This window comes from Hyaena hyaena, unplaced genomic scaffold (genome assembly GCF_003009895.1).
Source record: "Hyaena hyaena isolate Hyena2069 unplaced genomic scaffold, ASM300989v1 scaffold_128, whole genome shotgun sequence".
In the NCBI taxonomy this organism is placed as follows: domain Eukaryota; kingdom Metazoa; phylum Chordata; class Mammalia; order Carnivora; family Hyaenidae; genus Hyaena; species Hyaena hyaena.
Genome location: NW_024080760.1, coordinates 3,334,911 through 3,356,905, shown reverse-complemented (window position 1 = coordinate 3,356,905; position 21,995 = coordinate 3,334,911). Strand labels below are relative to the sequence as shown.

Sequence of the window (21,995 nt, the reverse complement as noted above, 5' to 3'; positions counted from 1 at the left end):
AATAAGTAGAAAGTAGTATGTAGGCAAATAAAAGTGCTGCTTATTAAAAACCTAGAATAACTAATGCTCTTAAAAATGTAAACCACATATAACAATCTTTAATAAGAAAAGAAAATAAAATGCTACAAGGACCACATAGTATGAAAATGCTAACTCTCAAGAATAACAGTAGTAGAAATGGACCAAAGGACCTAGATCCGCTCTATTCTAAAAGATTCATATTTCTACTGACCTTTTTCTCCACTAATAAAGTATGAAGTCCTCTCACAAAACACCTCTTTCTCTCACCCTCCAGGATCCTAATGCCTAAACACATATGAAGGATCATTTAGATAAACAAGTTATATTTGAATCTCTAAAACACGACACTGTAGCTGCAATCAGCCATGTTCTTGAGAAGAAACAGATGATATACTAAAAATGAGTCATCATAAGGAGTCTGATAAAAAGGCCATTTACAAAACTATGGCCAGGGCAATATCCTGGGACTAAGACAGGAAGCCTTTACTATCCGTTAGCCTGAAAAAAAACAAGAGGAGGAAGTAGTTTCCAGAAGTCTAGCTGTATAGACAAAGACGCCTGCCAGTCCAGCCTTCACCAGGGCAATCAACCTAGCCCAAGATGGCCCAGCAGGGAAGGACCTGGGGAAATAAAACACCCCAGCCTCACTCACCTCCCACCCTCTGATCTACTGTGGGTGCCCGCATAATACTTTATGAATCACCACTAGAAGGAGAGTAAAATATGCAGTACACAATTTTTAAAAGTTGGCTAACAGACTTTAAATAACAGTAAGGAAATACACAGATTCAACTTTTAAAGAATATGTGCTCAAAACCCTATTCATTCATCTACAGATACTTATCAAGCATTTAATACATGGCACTTTACTAGAAAGTATAAAGAGAGGCATACTGCAGGATTCCTGCAGTCTAAACTTAACTTCTTAGAAGCACAGAAGTACAAATATAAAGCAGTATGTGTCATAGGCAAATATGACAATTTATAAACAAAGAGAGGACTTTAGAGAAAAATTAAACCACTTCCAAAAAAATGAAAAATGCAGTAAATATAGCTGTGGATTAACAAGAGTCTTCTCACTATTATACATATACAAAGGCCACCTTCACACTGTTACTTAAAAGTTTAAGGAGCTTTTACTGCAACCTAATCTCTTCATATGCATTTTCCTGATTTTTTCCAATAATTTTGCACATAAAGCTTGTTGCTTACTGTCATTATCACTCCTGACAGTTCAACTTTTAGAAGATGTACTGTAGGGCACCCTAATGGAAAATTTCCTGCCAGATCGACTTGTGTGTGTTCCACGTAAGCGATTTTCTCAAGTATTCTGTTGTTATACATTATGCACAATTCCATACAAATCACACCACCCTGACTGAAACATATCTTCAGCTAAAGAGTGGATTGTTTTTGAAGACACAGACCACAGGACTCATCCACTAACAAGAAGTTGAAAAGTTAAAAAAGGAAATTTCAAAGATGAAGTGTTAATTTGAAGCCTGGGTCATTAAGTTCCATCACCCCTGTGGTTTTTGGCTTTATTAGTGGAACCTTTCGTGGCCACCTTCTCATGCTGGCATTACTTCTCAACTCCTCAAATGGCATGACTTGCGTTTTCCCAAGTAAAATTCTTTCACCTGAATCCTTGTTTAGTGGTCTGCTTCTGGGTAAACCCACATTTAAAAAGATCCTATATTTCCTGCCTTCCGGCTATCTTCTTTGCTCCTGTTGACAAGTAAATTTCCTTGAAAGAGCTGACTTCACCTACTGTTTCCAATCCACTACCCCTCCCTCCTAAATCCAATCCAATTAGGCTTTTACTCACTGCATAAAAGGTATTCTTGTCGAGATCACCTATCACCTGCAGGGTACTAAAGTCAATGGACAATCCTTAGAAATCATTTTCCTTGTGCCATCACCAGAGTAACATCTGGCAAGGTTGATTACTTTTCTGTTTAATAACCTTTCTTCACTTGGCTTCTCGTACAACACCATTCTTCCTTGCTCATTATCTTCTCCTTCTTATGGAACACCACAGGGCCCAATCCTTCTCTTCTTTTTATCTACACCCATTTCCTTAGTGATCTGATCCAGTCTCGTGGCTTTAAATGCCATCTATATCCTAGGAGTTCCCAAATGTACATCTCCAGCCCAGATCTCTCTGTAGTCTACTTTAATGTCTAATGGATATCTCACATATATATAACACATCCAAACTAAACTCCTGACCTTCAAACCACCTTCACCTCAAACCTGCTTTGTAATCTTCTACATTCATTAAGGCAACTTCATCTTTCCAGCTGCTCAGATCAAAAACACTGGAATCATCCTTGTCTCTTTCCTCTTTTACCTCAGACTCTACATCCAAACTCTCAGTAAATACTATAAGTTCTACTTTAAAAACATACAGATGAAACTGACTAATTCTCACCATCTCAATACTACCATCCTGATCTAAGCCAACCTCACTGCCCAGATTACTGTTAACAACTCCCTTACTGGCCTCCTTGCTACTGTTCTTTCCTCCCTGGAGTTTATTTTCAACACAGACAAAATGATACATTTAAAAATTATGTCATTGCTCTGCTGAAAATCTTGCAATGTCTCTCCATTTAACTCCGTAAAAAAACAAAGCCAATGCAAAAACCCTATGATCTTGCTTATTGCTTCTCTAACCTCTTCTGTTCATTTTTACTTTCCATACTCTCTTCTTCAGTCTCTTTACTATTCCAACGACATGCTCTGCATGCTCTTGCCTTTACACTAGCTGCTCCCGCTTCCAGAGAAGACTCTTGCCCCCAGATATGCACATAGCAAAATCCTTCACTTCCTTCAATTCTTTGCTCAAAACCCATGTTTTCAGTGAGATCTACTCTGGCCTTCCTATTTTGTAACTACCTTCCACCCTCAGTATCCTCAATCCTCTGATCTTGCTCTATTTTTGTAAAATTTACTATCTTCTAACACATCATAAGCATGCATACCTATAGTATTTACTCTTTATTGTCTGTATCATCCTACTCAAAACAAGTTGGCAAAGGTAAGGGAAAATAGCTGATTCATCATTTGCTGATATGCATTAATGCATATGTCTGAAACCAAGTAGAAACAAAATGTGCTTCTATAAGCTACAAAGTCAACCCAATGTCTGGAGGTATTCCTTAACTCAAAACTCTAAAAAACTATTAAAATAGCAAAGACAATACCTATAGTCTCAGCAGTTTAAAAATATTCTATAGTATCTTAGATTTTTTGAATGCTAATCTATAATGATCCAATTCAGATAATTAAAGATAAATTAATAGTCCCTTTGTTCTAAATCACATTATAAAAATCTCAAAGAAGAGTCACAATACTAAGCACAGAACCAGAAATACCTTGCAATCATTTGCAATATTATTAAAAGTTGAATAAGGGTCATTTTGAAAGATGTTAACTGGGAGTTTTTCCCTGTTTTTAAAATTTCTACATAAAGATGAGATTAAAATGCTTAGAGTAGGGGCGCCTGGGTTGCTCAGTCGGTTAAGCGTCCGACTTCGGCTCAGGTCATGATCTCACAGTTCGTGGGTTCGAGCCCCGGGGTCAGGCTGACAGCTAGCTCAGAGCCTGGAGCTTGTTTCAGATTCTGTAACTCCCTCTCTCTCTGACCCCCCCTGCTCACACTGTCTCTTTCTCTCTCTCTCTCTCTCTCTCTCTCTCGCTTTCTCTATCTCTCTTGTCAGAAATAAAATATTATAAATAAATAATTAGATAAATAAATAAAAATAAAATGCTTAGAGTACATTTCAAGGGCACCTGGATGGTTCAGTTGGTTAGTCATCCGACTTTAGCTCAGGTCATGATCTCACAGTTCGTGGGTTCAACCCCCACATCAGGTTCTGTACGGACAGCTCAGAGCCTGGAGCCTGCTTAGGATTCTGTGTCTCCCTCTCTCTCTGCCCCTTCCCCACTTGTGCTCTCTCTCAAAAATAAATAAATAAACATTTTTCTTTCTTTTTTTTTTTTTTTAATTTTAGGGGCAGCAAGGAGGCTCAGTCATTTAAGCGTCCAACTTCAGCTCAGGTCACGATCTCGTGGTTTGTAAGTTCAAGCCACACATCAGGCTCACTGCTGACAGCTCAGAGCCTGGAGCCTGCTTCGAACTCTGTGTGTGTGTCTCTCTCTCTCTGACCCTCCCCAACTCACACTCATTCTCTCTCTCTCTCTCTCAAAAGTAAATAAACATTAAAAAATGTTTAATTTAAAAAGAGTGTATTTCTGGGTAAATTTTTATCTAGCAAAATATCCTCTTTTCATTAACTACTCTGCTTAATGTCAGCTTTCTTTTCAGTTACCCTCACCACAATGCTGGTTAAAGAGATAGACCCATCTTTAATACAAAAATATTTTTTCCTTGGTTTTCTAGAAATTTAAACTTGTAAGATAGTCAAAGTAAATCCAACCTACATTTGGGTACCTGATGCCATTAAAATCAGTAAAGAAAATAGAGCCTAAACTGACATCACAGTATAGTAATTCCCACTAAGAGCTGAAAAGAGCAAAATAAAAATAAAAACTCTCTCGTGGAAATACTTATAACTAAGAGGATAAATTGTCCCATTACTTATGTTCAAAGCAGTCCTACTTTACCACAGTATCACTCCCTAACGTAGCATTTTTCTATGACATACGGAACTTAATTATTCTAACACTTTTAAACTATATTTACCCATTGTTTTTATATTATTTGTAAGTACTTTTCAAAGTGAAAGTACATAGATTATGTTTGATACCACATACTTCCAATAAGCAGTGAATTCAAAATGCATAGAGGTAAAGTAATAAGTTAATTTTATTGTTATTATTAAGATATAATTTTACATAAAAGTTGGTAAGTTTTACTTTGTATTTAATTTGCAGAACTGCCATAATTCATCTATTATTCTTATGAAACTCATAAACAATATATTCCTACCATGTCCATCTTATACTATATTTATAAATGTGCCTGACAAGTAATGCAATTAATAAAACAAAAATCAAACCAAAAATACCCTGTAGATAAATTTATTTATAAATAGTACTTTTGTTATAGTAATAAACCAAGAGAACCCTAAGAAATAGTTAAAATTTTGCCAAAACTAGAAGTGAAATTATATAATCAAAGTATTCCAAATGAAAACAAAAACCTACCAGCCAATGAATTTATCCATTAACAACCTATATCAACATTTACCACACACAGAAGATGAGAATAAATCTGATGTGCTTTCCTACTTATCTCCCTAGAAAGTATAATCACCACCATGTCTCATAACTGAATGAATTTATTGTTCAATAAAGGGAAATATGAAAAAAAAATTATGCATTTTGTGAACTGCAAACTATACTCATTAGGGAGGCAGAGTAGGGAAGATGTGTACCAACCAGATAACCTAGAAATTTGGTTTTAATGGCTGATACTGAAGGTGACCCAGGATTAAGTACTGAATCAGAGCTTCTACAGAAAATCAGGGTTATACCCTCAATGGAAAGTATTTTTCTTTAAATATATTCTGCAGAGGCAGACAGAACATGTCTATTTCAGCCTTGGCTCTATGTGAAGAATAAAAACAGCATCCTTTGGAAACTACTGGTCCTAGACTAGACATCGTGCCACTCTGGGCATGAATTCACCCTACACATAAGGTCCCAAAAAAACACATGCCAAAATTTTAATTTAAAATGGACCAAGGTTGTTAGGCCCCCAGGGTCACACATTCTCTGTAGAGCAGGATAGGCAATCTAAGACTCAAGGGAGCCAAATATGGAACAAAGCCATGCTTATTTGTGTATGTATTGTTTGTGGCTGCTTTCATGCTTTAACAGAAATGACTAGTTGTGATAAAGACCATATGGCCTACAAAGCCTAAAATATTTACTATCTGGCCCTTAACAGAAAAGATTGAGACTCTCGTATAAAATACTGACAATAAGATCAAATGTATTTAAAACAAAACAAGATGAATTAAAGCAGTGGAAAACAGTGGCCTGTATATTGGAGGTTGATCAAAGGGTAAAAGTATTGGTTAACCTCAGATTTCACTTTTTAAACACTTCAAAAATCAATACCTCTAGATCAAGTACAAGCATGGTGATAGTTTAAGTTTGAATCTTCCTCTTATCCGCAGAGAAGACATATAAAACAATAAGGAAAACATGAAGGTAAAGTGAAAGAAAAAGAAAACTAAAAGTCCAGAGAAACTAGAAATGAGAAAAAAAATAAAAACTACAAATCAAGTGTGAATATGCAAAAAGCAAGTGAAACCATGAGAGTCACACAGAAGAAGCCACAAAAGTACAGAAAAAATAAGATGATAAACACAGAGTGTGGAAGAAGCCTAAAGGTGGCAGATCTCAAAAATACTACGCTCCTGGGGCGCCTGGGTGGCTTAGTCGGTTTAGCGTCCGACTTTCACTTGGGTCATGATCTCGCGGTTCGTGGGTTCGAGCCCCGCGTCGGGCTCTGTGCTGACTGCCAGCTCAGAGCCTGGAGCCTATTTCAGAGTCTGTGTCTCCCTCTCTCTCTGACCCTCCCCTGCTCACGCTGTCTCTCTCTCTCTCCTAGAAATAAATAAAAATATTAAAAAAAAAAAAATACTACGCTCCTTCCCGCCAAAAAATGGCCTTGACTCTCCCTAAACATAAGAGCCATAATTAAAAAGAAGAAGACAACAGAGTGACACAAAGTATACAAAAACTGGATGGAATCACAAAGCAAAACTCAACTTTTTCTTGTACACAAGAGATACATTTAAAACAAAGTGATTCAGGGGCACCTGGGTGGCTCAGTCAGTTAAGCGTCTGACTTTGGCTCAGGTCATGATCTCACAGTTCGTGGGTTCGAGTCCCGCATCAGGCTCTGTGCTGACAGCCAGCTCAGAGCCTGGAGCCTGTTTCAGATATTATCTCCCTCTCTCTCTGACCCTCCTCTGCTCATGCTGTCTCTCTCTCTCAGAAATAAATAAAACATTGAAAATTTAAAAAAATAAAAAATAAAAAAATAAAACAAAGTGATTCTGAAAGGTTAACAACAAAGAGAAGGGCAAAAGTTTACCAGGAAAAGACTGAAGCCCCTCCCACAAAAAACAACAAAACATTAATATCACACAAGGTAGAAACCAAGTCAAAAACATTACACAAGCAAAGCAATTTATAATATTAAAAGATACAACTTGCATCTTTTATAAAGTATAAATTCCAGGGTATAAGGAGAAATAGGCAAAAATAAACTAACATTTTTAGACTTTAATTCAATTTTCAGAGCATGACAGAAAATGTACAAAAAAAGGAAGAAATCAAAATTCTAAACAGATGTATATAGATAGAGAGAGAGAGAGAGATATCAAATGCCATACCTTGATATTATAAGATTTACCTCCTTTTCAAATGCCTATAAAATTTGAAAATTGGCCCACAAAGGAAATCTCAATAAATTACAAAAAGTAGAAATAATACTTAGAACATTCCCTGAACACCATAATAAAACCAAAAGTTAGTAACAAAATCAAAAACCAAAACAACCTTTCTACATAGAAAATTTGTAACTCTTGCTTAAACAACTCTTGGGCCCCTCTAAAAAATGTGATGACAGTCACATCTATTTCAGTGCCACCATGGCAATAATGTGTGTACATAGCAGTTTATTCAATGTAGCACTGTTTATTAACCATTATACTCCAAAATGTTCCCATCAGCAGGAGTTCTCTTTAGATTTCTCCTATTTTCACAGTAAAATAAGCAGTAAGGTCATCGGTGGAGACTAAGGAGAAGGAAGTGGTTGGAAGTTTGCAAGAGGAAAATTTATGAAATAGTCAACTTGGAGAGTTGGAGGAGAGACTGGTGATTATGAACTTAAACCTGGGTAAGGTTAGAAATACAGGTAAGAGAGTGATAGTGAAAAACTGACAGGAGGCTTGATGGACAAAAGGCTCTAGGAAGGCTGGAGAATTGTCAGAGCTTGGGTACTAGAAGTATTATGCTGAAAAGATCGGTGGCACTTGAAGAGTAAGATATCTGAAATGGAAATTATAGAGATTCACTGTGGTACAGAAGGTCAAGAGTACAACAAAGGGAGAGTATGACTCAAATAGGATGGAAAACAAGGTCTCTGAAAGAGAGATTTAAAAAAAAATTGAGAAGGGCACCTGGGTGGCTCAGTCAGTTAAGCATCTGGCTCTTGACTTTGGCTCAGGTCATGATCTCACAGTTCATGAGTCTGAGTCCCACGTAGGGCTCTCTGCTGACAGTGCAGAATCTGCTAGGAATTCTCTCTCCTTCACCTTCTGCTTCTCCCCTACTTGTGTGCTCTGTCTCTCTCTCTCTCTCTCTCAAAACAAATAAATATATTTTTAAAAATACCTGAAAAATTAACTTAAAATTATTTTTAAAATTGAGAATCTAAGTATTAGAAGTATTTAAGTGGATACTGAAATCAAAAAAATATTTGTCTAGGGGCACCTGAGTGGCTCAGGCGGTTAAGCATCCAACTTTGGCTCAGGTCATGATCTCACAGTCCATGGGCTCGAGTACCACGTCGGGCTCTGTGCTGACAGCTCAGAGCCTGGAGCTGCTTCAGATTCTGTGTCTCCCTCTCTCTATGCCCCTCTCCTGCTCGCTCTCTCTCCCTCAAAAATAAATAAAAGCATTTAAAAAAAAAATTTTAAAGAAAATATTTGGCTAATGTATGCAGGACAGAATAATCAGCCACAAACTGTATTTTTTGAGGAACAAAACATGAGGAGCAACAAAAGAGTGAAGATGTAATAGGCGGCTCAGTGTGATGATGGAAGATGCAAAGCTGAGTGCTTCAAAGGAGGAAGGGGTGAAATTAGCATAACATGGCACTAAGAAGGAAGGATGCATAACCACTCTCTGCCCACCTGCAGTGGGGGACCCTGAAGACAAAACAGATCACCTAAAAGGGCTGCAGGGGGATGAGAGGAGTATTTAGAAAGTGAGCCTTCTTCTGAGCACATTAAAGGCTCTCCTGTTGATCTGCAAGCTCGATTTCTCATTAACACTACACAAGGACTCTAAATAGCTGGATAACAGTTGTCTATACACAAAAGAGCCAAAAATTTGAGTTCATAATACTGACCAGGGCCAGAAATGGAATATGTTCTTCAAATAGAGACCATATTCGTAGGCAATTTTGTTAATCTTATAAGTGTTTGAAAATATCATGAAGAATTAAAAGAAAAACAAAGTACCAGAAAAACGAAGAAGAGTATGTAAGAGCATAGTACAAAAAGTCATATGTAGATCATCTAAGTCACCTTCACCTACCAGATAATAATCTCTTATAAAAGCCAACAGATTATCCTCAGGAAGCTTACATTAAAAGAGTAATACATAGATAGAGATACTGCAGTAAGATTAGAAATAGAACCCTGTAAAATAAAAATCCTGAAATCATGGAATGCATAGTAAAGAGACTGGGTTAGTTGTAGTTCTTGTTCATAAGTAAAATCCAAAGAAACAGCACCATCTGTTGGAATTTCTCATATTTATAAATATTCTCAATTCTTGAAAAATACGTGACTGGTGTGTAACATTTCTCCACTTTCAGCTAAGAAGATAAACTTAAATATTAATAAACAAAAGCTAACACAAAATCAAAAGGTTCACATTAAAAAGTATTAAATCTTAGCTAATAATTCTGATTTAAAATAACTCACTATTTGACTAAATTCATATGAAGATTTTATTAAAGATAAAAATATTCCCAACTAATAAAGAAAAGAGTATACAGTTACAGTTTCAAAGTAACTCACAGATATGGTATTCCTGTATGCTGCTTGTATAACCATATATTGAAGAATATCCAAATATTACGATCATGACAACATCTCTACTATCCAACTCCATAATGTGAGCTGAATGTCCCTCCACAGCGTACTGCTGACCATGTCCAAGAACAGTAGGAGTTTTTGTACTCCATGACTGACTATGTATGTTAAAAACCCATAATTCATCTGTGACATTGCCATCATTTGTTTCAATTCTGCCTCCATACATAAAGATGTTTTCCTGTAAATTAAAAAACATGTATTAATAAGCAAAATAGTCATATCTTGGCAATATATATTAATTAAAAATAAATCAATTTAAACTTCAGTAATCACTCACAACATGCATAAGATATATTTCTTATTTATAAAAAGTCAAATGAGAATCAATGCTTTTACTTACAAGAAGGGGGAAAAAACATGTTTTCAGCAAGTTCCCTTAAGACACTTTATTTAAAACAGCTATATTATATAGTTAAATTAACCATGTATAATTATCTTAGTTGTTGAGTTCCCAGTTCTTTAAATTTTACCATATACGTGTATTGCTTTGTGCTATTCTTATTTACTGTTTTCATCAAACACTGTCTACCAAAAAGGGAGATCACACTATGATCTGGTAGATCCACTATGTAGAGCGCATTTTTATTACATTTTTATTACCACTTCTCATGACTATGTGCAGACACTTTATAGCACTTATAAATTATACAAATAATTTTAACCACATATGATTGAAATGAGCGATACACAAATGACATACAACATTACTATTTCCATAACCTAGGAAAACAAAGGAATTTCATCAACCTAATAAAGAGCATCTAAGAAAAACACACAGCTAATATCATTACTTAATGGTGGAAGACTGATACTTTCCCCCTAAGGTCAGGAACAAGACAAAGATGCCCCCTTTTGCCACACGTACTCAACACTTTATTGGACGTTTTAGCCAGAGCAAAGAAGCAAAAAATGAACAAGGCATCCACATTGGAAAAGAAGTAAAATATTTCTGTTCATAAATTATATGAATTTGTATATAGACAATCCTAAAAATAAAAAATAATAACAACAATTAGAAATAAAAAATAATTAGAGGTAATAAATGAGTTCAGTAACTTTGCAGAATACAAAATCAATGTATAAAAATATCTATTATATTTCTATACACTTCAAATGAACAATCCTGGGGTGCCTGGGTGGCTCGGTCAGTTAAGTGACTGACTTCAGCTCAGGTCATGATCTCACAGTTCATGAGTTCAAGCCCTGTTCGGGTTCTGTGCTGACAGCTCAGAGCCTGGAGCCTGCCTCAATTTCTGTGTCTCCCTCTCTCTATGTCCCTCCCCTGCTCGTGTTCTCTCTCTCAAAAATAAAAAAAATACATTAAAAATACTTTTTAAAAATTGTGATTGATAAAAATTTGCCTTCAGTAAATAAATCAAAAACATTTTTAAAAATGAACAATCTAGAACTGAAACTACATAAACAATTCCATTTACAAAACACCGAAAATACTGAGAAATAAATTTAACCCAAAAAATTACAAACATTGTTTTACAGATTTTATTTTAAAGTAATTTCTATACCCAGTGTTGGGCTCGAGCTCACAACCCCAAGATCAAGAGTTACACATTCCACTGACTGAGCCAGGCAGGTGCCCTAAAAGAAATTACAAATTTAGACTCTGAAAGCTACAAAGCATTGTTGAAAATAATTTTTAAAGATCTAAATGAATGGAAAGACCTCTCATGTTCATGGATCAAAAACTTAATAGAGTTACGATGTTAATAGTCTTCAAACAGATCTACAGCTCCAATGCATTTCCACCAGAATCCTGGAGGGCTTCTTTGTAGAAACTGACAAGCTGATTCCAAAATTCACAAGCAACTGGGTTGCAATTCTACAACCCAGAATATCCAAACAATCTTAAAAAAGAAGAAGGAGAGCCCTGGTTAAGCATCCAACTGCAGTTCAGGTCACAATCTCACAGTTTATGGGTTCAAACACTGATCCTGTGCCTCAGAGCCTGTTATCTCCCTCTCTCTCTGCCCTTCCCCAACTCACACTCTGTCTCTGAAAAAATGAAATGTTAAAAAGTTCATAAAGTAACTGGGGGATTCACACTTTTTGATTTCAAAACTTGCTATGAAGGAAAAGTATTCAAGACAGTATGCTACAGGCATAAAATCAGGCATATAAGTCAACAGAAATGAGAATCCCGAAATAAATCTATACATCCAAAGTCAACTGATACTTGACAAGAGTGCCAAAACCACTCAGGGAGAAATAGCCTCTTCAACAAATGATACAAAGAGAACTAGACAGTCAACATGCAAAAGACTGAACTTGAACCCTTACTGCATACCATGTACAAAACTTAATTCAAAATGGATCAAATAAAGACCTAAATGTAAGAGCCAAACCATTATAAACAGACCTAAATGTAAGAGCCAAACCATAAAACTCTTGAAAGAAACATGAGGTAAATCTTCATAGCCCTGGATTTGGCAATGGATTCTTAAATACAACAACAAAACACAGGCAACGAAAGAAAAACAATAACAAATTGGATTTCATCAAAATTAAAAACTTTTAGGTTTCAAAAGACACTACTCACATGGGAAAAATATTTGCAAATGATGACTCTGAAAAGGTACTTGTATCTAGAATATATAAATAACTCTCACTTCTCAATAATAAAAAGACAAATAACCCAATTTAAAATGGGCAAAGGACTTGAATAGACATTTCTCCATAGACAATAGAAAAAGGCAATAAACACATGAAAAGATGACCCACATCATTAGTCAACAGGGAAATGCAAATCAAAACAAAATGAGATACCACTTCACAATCACTAGGATGGCTATGATCAAAATGGTATCAAATAACCAGTGTTAGCATGATGTAGAATAACTGGAACCTTTATACCATGGCTAGTAGAAACTAAAAGGGTGCAGCCACTTTGGAAAACAGTTTGGCAGTTCCTCAAAAAGTTAAATAGAGCTACTATTTGACCCAGCAATTCCCAATCCTATATATATATACATATACATATACATATATATACATATACATGTATATATGTATATATATATGTGTGTGTGTATATATATATACGTGTATATATACATATATATACATATATTATACATATATATACATATATATATATATACACCCAAGAGAAATATAAGCATATGTCCACACAAAAACTTCTACATGACTGTTCACAGCAGCATTATCATAACAGCCAAAAGGTGAAAACAACCCAAGTGCCCATCAACTAATAAATGGAAAAACCAAATGCAGTATATCCATATAACAGAATATTATTTAGCCCTAAAAATGAAATATGGATACATGCTAAAATATACTAGTCATAAACAATATACAACTTAATTTATATGCAACGTCCAGAACAGACAAACTTATAGAGACAGGAAGTAAATTCATGATTGCTTACAGCTAGGAAGATGAGGAGGTTTGGGGTGATAGCTAAAGAGTACAATTTTCTTTGTAAGGTAATGAAAATATTCTCAAATTGATGACACAACTCTGCAATTTTATGCAAATCTGCAAAAGATTATTGTGTAACTCTGAATAGACTAAAAACCATACAACTGTATACTTTAGATGAGTGAACTGTATGCTCTGTCAATTATATCTCAAAAGCTGTTACCAAAAAAAATAATGAATCAAAAAACTAAAATTAAACAAAATTAAAAGAAAAAAAGCATTTATATGCACACATATATATACAAATAGGTTTATTTTATATTTAAAACATGCTTATACATACAAAAAAGAATCGCAGTTTATTCTTTACATTGCTCCTGTAAATTTTCTTAACTAAGCACAGAAAATAGATCTGTTCTCATTTGAAAGTCCTAGTCACACACCACAAATTTTTTTATTCAAAACAAAATAACAGTTACATATCCTATCATTTTAATCATACTATATTCAAGAATTACACAAATACATAAAATAACTGAGTACAATGCAATCCCTATCAAAATCTCAATGACATTTTTGAAGAAATAGAATAATCTATCTTAAAATTCATATGGTACCTTAAGTGACCCTGAAGAGGCAAAACAAACTTGAAAAACAAGACCAAAGGTGGATGTCTCATACTTCCTCATTTCAAAACTTATTATAGGGGCACGTGGGTGGCTCAGTCGGGTAAGCGTCCGACTTCAGCTCAGGTCATGATCTCACAGTTGGTGGGTTCAAGCCCCGTGTCAGGCTCTGTGCAGACAACTCAGAGCCTGGAGCCTGCTTCAGATTCTGTGTCTCTCCCTCTCTGTGCCCCTCCCATGCTCATGCTCAGTCTCTTTCTCTCAATAATAAATAAACGTCAAAAAACATTTTTAATTTAAAAAAAAAAAAACATACTACAAAACTACAGTAATCAAAATAGTGTAGTTCTGGCATAAATACAGACACAAATCAAAAGAATAGAGAGCCCAAAAATAAACCCCTGCATGTATGATGAAATGATTTTCAACAAAGATGCCAAGACCATTCAATGAGAAAAAGACAGTCTTTAACAAATGGAGCCGGGAAAACAGAATATCTACATACAAAAGAATGAAAAGTGAACTCTTACCCAACGCTGCAAACAAAAATTAAATCAAAATGGATTAAAGACCTAATATAAAAACTAAAACTTTAAAACTCTTAAAAGATAATATAGGGGAAAGTCTTCATGACATTGGATTTGGCAATGATTTCTTGGATATGACACCAAAATTCCAGAGAAAAAAAGAAAAAAATAGATAAATTGAACTATGCTAAAATTAAAAACTTTTGTGCATCAAACAACATATCAACAAAGTGAAAAGACTGCCCACAGAATGGGAGAAAAGATTTGCAAATCATATACCTGAGGAAGGAGTTAATATCTAGAATACATAAAGAATACCTACAACTCAACACTTCACACTAGGATGACTGCTATCCAAAAAAAAAAAAAACAAAACAAAAAACAAATAATGAGGACAAGGACATGGAGCAGTTAGAATCCTGAACACTGCCAGTGAAAATGTAAAGTGGTGCAGCTGCTATGGAAAACAATATGGTAATTTCCTCAAAAAATTTAAAATTCAGGGGCGCCTGGGTGGCTCAGTCAGTTAAGCATCCAACTTTCACTCAGGCCATGATCTCACATTTCATGGGTTCGAGCCCTGCGTCGGGCTCTGTGCTGACAGCTAGCTCAGAGCCTGGAGCCTGTTTCAGATTCTGTGTCTCCCTCTCTCTCTGACCCTCCCCTGCTCATGCTGTCTCTCTCTCTCTCTCTCTCTCTCTCTCTCTCACTCAGAAATAAATAAAACATTAAAAAAATACTAAAATAAAATACAATTACAATTGTAATTAATACAATTACATTGCAATTGCATACAATTACAATATAGTTCAGCAATTCCTCTTCTGACTTTCTACCCAAAGAATTTAAAGCAGGAACTTAAACAGTTATACATCCATGTTCACAGCAGAACTGTTTACAAGAGCCAAAAAGTGAAAGCAACTAAAGGGCTATCAATGGATGAATGGACAAACAAAATGTGGTATATCCATGCAATGGAGTATTACTTAGGCTTTAATAAGGAAGGATATTCTAACAAATACTACATGGATGAACCTTGAAGACATTATGCTAAGTGAAACAGGCCAGTCAAAAGACAAATACTGTATGATTCCACTTACATGAGGTACATAGAGTAGTCAAATTCACAGAGACAAAAAGTAGAACACTGGTTCCCAAGGGCTGGGGAAGGAGGGGATGGGGAGTTACTATTTAACGGGCATAGAGTGTCAGTTTGGAAGATGTAAAAAGGTCTGGAAATAATGGTGATAATGACTGTACAACAATTTGAATGTACTTAATACCACTGAAACATTTAAAAATGGTTAAAATGGTAAATTTTATATTATGTGTACTTTATAACAATTTTTAAAAAGTGATTAACGTGATGACTAAGTATAAAGCCATCGATAAAAAACTCAACCTTTATTTTTTTCTCATGTTTAATAAAAAATTGTACTAAAACCTATTTTTTTACTGAAATATTATATGAGATATCTCAAGTTATTGTGATCCACAATCTATTGTTCTCATTAAGTATTTGAAATAAACCTGAGACTTAGTAATTTTTTTCTGTAGGAAGCTTTAACAAAAAACAAGAAAGGAAGGATTGGAATTTAAAAAGCAGGATCCATACCTGATATAAAGCAAGAGAGTGTCCATATCTCTGGAGAGGACCCCTTGACAGACTTCCTACATTCCATATACTGCTTTCTAAATTGTAACTAAAAGTGAAAAAAGAAAAATATTTTATAAGCTAAGATTTATTTCTGTTTTTTTTTAATTTTCATATGCTTTCTTCACTTGTATTCAAGTATTCATTAAATTCAAAAACAATTATAACTAATAAACTCATAATTTCATGTACCACATTAGAAATTTTTAATACTCATTCAAGATATATATACTCTAAATTAGTATTTCAATCACCTAAATGTGTAATATACATTAGTTTGACTAGGCTATTTATTACTGGAATTAATTTGTTCAATTACCTCTAACAATTTCAACCAACTGATTAGCCGAAACAATAAGTGAGCTACCCTGCATTTTTTATTTTTTTTAAGCCAGCTTTTTCTTTTGGAAATAGGAGAAAATTCTCTCCATATATACAATGGCCATTTGCTTTATGTAATCATTTTTATTCTTTTACACACACTGAGTTCGCATTACATAAATTTACCAAGAAGTATATATTTCCTATGCCAAATATAACTTGTTCACAGATCACTTTTTGAAATATAATGAATCTAGTAAGATACAAGCTTCTGTAAAAATAAGGTACTTACAGGATACAAAAAGAAAATTAAATATGTGTGCTACTGGTCTAAATATATAGATATGAAAACAGAAGTTCCAAACTATGAATCTTACAAGCATATCTAACACAGCCCCAGTTGTCATCATGCTATATGCTATTTCCTCAATTTGCCAAAATGTAAACAACAAAGCACTCAACTAAGAACGGACTAGAATGTTGTTTAAGAAGCTCCCTGTCGGGGCGCCTGGGTGGCTCAGTCGGTTAAACTTTAGACTTCGGCTCAGGTCAGAATCTCACGGTTCGTGAGTTTGAGCCCCCCATCAGGCTCTGTGCTGACAGTCAGCTCGGAGCCTGGAGGTTGCTTCATATTCTGTGTCTCCCTCTCTCTCTGACCCTCCCCTGCTCATGCTGTGTGTGTCTCCCTCTCTCTCTCATAAATAATAAGAACATTAAAAAAAAAAAAAAAAAGAAGAAGCTCCCTGTCAATTATTATTTCCCAACTCATCAGAAAAGGTAAGGGAGCAGCTCCCTTCACAAAAAAAAAAAAGTATCTTCAGGATGATGTTTAACTTATATACCACCTTGGAGTTATAAAATACATGTATATGGCATGAATGAGGAAATCAATCAGAATATACCTTCCACAGACTCATATCTACATCTCCCTACTTACCATATCTGCACCCAACACACTTGTTTTTCACTAAGTTGACAAATTTAGGGCTCAGCAAACTACTTCTGTGAAGGGCCAGATGGTAAATATTTTAGGCTTTGTGTACCCCATAACATTCTTCTTCATTTCTTTTCTAGAGCCATTACAAATACAAAAACCATTCTTAGCATATAGGTCCTAGGCCTTTACTTGGCAGTCAGCTGGTGCCTGCTATCAATAAACCAAATTTGTGTTTCTTGTGCACTAGATCCCACAACATTCTAGCAGTTCTCTCATCTCTTTCCTACATCCCTACATCACCACTTTCTGGTCTTACTAGATAATTCCCATCAGTATAAAAAGGTGGTGTTATTTTTCTCCACTTACAAAAAAAAAAGAAAAGAAAAATTTCTCTTAAAACTACTACCCCTTCAAACTATTACCCCATTTCTTTACTTCCCTGTTTCTTCCTTGCCCCTCCCTACAACTCTACTCTCTCTTCAACTAACTCCAATCAAGCTTATAAAAACACAGCTCCAGCTAAACTTTTAGTTAAAATCAACTTCCTCATGCCAAATCCCTGCCCACCTTTCCGTCTTCATTTTCCTGGACTCGGTTAATCATCGGCATTTGATACTATTAGTCAATCCTTCCTCTTCACCTCCTGTTTTCAAAGATACCACACCCTTGGTTTCCCTACCTCTCTGACCACTCCTTTCAGTCTCCTCTGCTGGTTTCTCCTCTTTTCCCCTGACCTCCTAGTGATAATGGTGCCTTAGGCTCAGTTCTTGGTCCTCTTCTCCACCTAGAATTCATTCCTTTGAGGATTTCATCCTAACTCAAGCTCTGTTCTGACTCCTCCTTCCAATCCCAGTATATTCATAACTAGGATAGTGACTCTTCAAAGTCTAAGTCACAGCATGCTCCAACATTCTCATGACTCCCAAAAGATCTACAACACCCTACTCAACCTCTCTCCCCCATTATCCCTGTGATTTCATATTTCCCTCTCATGTACTCTGTGAAAGTCACATGGGCCTCCTCGTTGCTGCTTGAACTCTCTAAGTAGCTCCCACATTAAGGCTTTTGTCTGACTCTTTTCCTGCCTCCAGAGAACTGCACTGATAATGCTTAACCTCCTTCAAGTCTTTTCAATTGTCACCTTTCCCGTGATGCCTATTTTGACAACTAAATTTTAACTGTAGCTCTCTCCTCTTAGGCACTCATGATTTGCTTATCTTGAACTATCTACCTTGCTATCTCTCTATACGTGCATATATATAATTTACTTATAATGTACTTACTTATTATGGTAATTATACTATTTTATAATTGCCTGTCATTCCTCACTAACTCCATAAAGATAGGGACATTTATTATGTCCACTCATTTATCCCAAGTATCAAGCATGCAGTAAATATTAAAAAGTTTGCTATGCCCATAAATACAGGTTAATTCTCACTAATGTCAAAGTATATATGTTCTATAAAGCATTTTCTCTAATTTAATACACTAATATAGAACTTTAATATTACTTACTAAATAATATCACCTTAAAATGTAACATCTATCTCAATTAAACTTTACAAGACATAAATCAGCTTATGGCTGACATTATCACTTCTGAACACTAGCATATATCCTTACCTACAATTGAACTACAATCAGAAAAATAAAAATATTCTCCAAACATGTGAAAACAGTGATTAGGTTACTTCTAATCTGACACCTCATTGCTCAGTAGTACAAAACTAAACACTGTAAGCAAAAGAGATAGGTTACAGATAAAATAAAAAGCTAAACTATCTGATTCAAATGGAAAATATGTAAGTTTAGGAGAGTATAAAGTAGTATTTATCACCTAATTTTAAATATGCTATTAAACTTGTACAGAACCCAAACATTTAATATTTCCATGTCTCCCTGACAATTGTACTGTCTTCACAATTCTCCTTTGCAAACATCACTATTTAATTCAAATTTTTACTTTATTTTCATAGGCTTTTCATTTTCATTAATCATAGTTAATTTTCTTATTTCCACATTTAAATCCTATTATTTCTTCAGGTTCTTTTCATATCTTAACAACTCATTTAATCCTACCAACTGACCTTCAATTCTTTCTACATTTTATCCTTCATATATTGTGATACATAATTCTAATTCTTCAATTAATATTTACCTGTAACTCTTCCTTTTCTTTCTCTCCAGAATTTACTTTATGCTATACTTTAATTTCAATCATAGTCAATCACAGTTTTAAAGTAGTATCCTCTTAAACATAGACTTTTTTATAATGCCCAAATTAACAAGGTTAATATTTTCAGTGGGTACAGCTGCCAGATAAAACATAGGAAACTCAGTTCAATCTGAACTTCAGATAAGCAACCAACAAGGTTTTAGTATGACTCATGCAATATTTGGGACAAAAACAAAAATACATATTTTAAAAATTATATATATATATTGCATATTGCAAAGGGCCTTCATATAATAACAAATTATTCATTGTTCATCTGAAATTCAAGTTTAACTAGGTGTCCTGCTGAATCTGGTAACCCAACTGGGTACACACCATTATGCTATACTGTCAGGGGTAAGTTCTGATTGATTGACTGATGCCCAAGTTGTACCAGTTACAACATATTATGAGTATCACCTCTGAAAACACTGATAATCTAATTATCCTTTCTATTTCCTCTTTTATTCTGTTAATAGATGATCGATAAAATATAATCCCCAGCTGAAAAAAATCAGATAAAGCTGCCATCCAAGTGATTCCTCATATCATGTAACCATGCAGAGGATAATCTCTGTTGAGCCAACAGCAAATGAATGATGTATTTTATAATACTGGCACTGTTTTCCCAAAAGCTTGTAAGGTAAATGCAAACTAAAAGTTCAGGTAAATTAAAATTTACAGAACAAACTGAAGCCATTTTTATACAAGCAATAACACTTCATTCTCAAAAAATAAAAGGTGGCAGGATTCATAATGTCTAATATAGGCAAAGTCCCCTACTTATTTGAAGTTAATGTTTTCATACTCAGAATTTGTTAAAAGGACTCTCTAGAGAGGTAATGAAATTTCAATACAAATAATTAACTATGTGCACAATGGCAAATAATTAACTATGGATATAATGAGTTCATATATACTCAAATCAGTCCCATGGAGCAAGCAGATACTAGCAGTAATGTAACCATTTATAAATTTGGACAGCAATAAAATGTTTAGGATAGTCTTATTGCCAAAAAGAATCAGGTTTAAAAAAAGATTATGAACATTTGGAAAAAAAAAAAAAACTTACTTCAGAACCATTTGAAAAGAACTGTAGTTAAAAGTATATCCACCAATCACCCACATAAATTTCCCATGTAAAACTGCTTTATGGGAAGCCCGACCTACAGAAGGACTGAAGGGTTTAACATTTGGCAGAATCCAGTAAGATTCAGTAGAAGGAACATTCAAAGAACAATCAGGACCTATTAAAAAAAACAAACACAATGCATTAAACAAAGAACTTAGATTATAGAAAAAAAATATGGATTAAGAGAACTTAAGAACTCAATGCTCATGATACTGATAAATGTAATGTGCATAATAAATGGTCTGAAATAGAAGTTACAGAAAAAATTCTAAGAGCAAATATAATGCCTACAGGTGAAAAAAATTCACATAACCAATCAGTCATACATACTATAGTTTGATAGAATTATTTAAATACTATAAAATTTCATATTTACTTTACTTTGCTAGTAGAATATTAGACTGCAAAACAATGTACTCAAATCCCAGTTTGGTCACAGACTACAAGTGTGACCTTGGACAAGTCTGTTTACCTCTCTTATCATCAATCCTTCATCTATAAAGATCAAATAGAAATAATAGTTTATTCCCTAAAGGTTATTATAAATATCTACTTTTTTCAAAGACAGTTAAAATGAAAGAATTTACAACTTGTACACCATTAAACAAATACAAAAATAAAAATTATATTTTCTTAGTATCATTTTTAAGAACAACCAAAACTGGCATCAGTAGGGAGGCTTAATATCCTCAAACAGAAAAAATTATTATGCATAATGAGATAAAAGCTATTAATAAGTGCAGAGTAAATTAAATACTTTAAGTTGAAAATACTGCCTCTACCTATCCATATTCATGATATTACTCATGAGTCTTAATCTTCTCATCTGTAAAATGTAGACTAGCCTAGATAAGGTTTCCCAAACTTACATAACTGAAGGAATGCTCCTAAAGGAAATGCATTTTCCCAAATCTAGGAGTTCATAAATGATTTTAATTCTAATGAAATTAAAATATACTCACACAAAACTAGATATAAACTCTGTCTGAAGTTCTTTTATAAATATAAAACTAACAAAAATTTGTAAATTATATATAAACTTATAAAACCAATAAAATTAATGTCTACCTAATATGATAAGTGACATTGCTTTCTTCTAAGTAAATCATTGGTCCCAAGTTGAAAATAATATTATTCCAGCACCTTTTTTTTATGTTTATTTACTTTTGAGAGAGAGCAAAGGGGAGAGATACAGAGAGAGGGGGAAACAGAGGGTCTTCTGCTGTACTGACAGCAGAGGGCATGACATGGGGCTCAAACTCATGAACCATGAGATCATGACCTAAGC

The 21,995-nt window shown here is 34.6% G+C and overlaps 1 protein-coding gene across 3 annotated transcripts in view; it reads right to left on the bottom strand.

Annotated features, from left to right (window-relative positions):
- ATRNL1 (attractin like 1) overlaps nt 1–21,995 on the bottom strand; it is a 211,900-nt gene that overhangs the window by 133,177 nt on the left and 56,728 nt on the right. For 2 of the 3 annotated variants that reach the window (XM_039237622.1, XM_039237623.1), the window contains exons 6-8: nt 20,648–20,822; nt 16,061–16,148; nt 9,819–10,074 (exon numbers count right to left, since the gene is read on the bottom strand). In XM_039237622.1, the coding sequence (XP_039093553.1) occupies nt 9,819–10,074; nt 16,061–16,148; nt 20,648–20,822 (519 nt within the window). Of the gene's footprint in view, nt 1–9,730; nt 10,075–16,060; nt 16,149–20,647; nt 20,823–21,995 lie in introns of those variants that run through there. The other variant, XM_039237624.1, reaches the window with a different exon arrangement.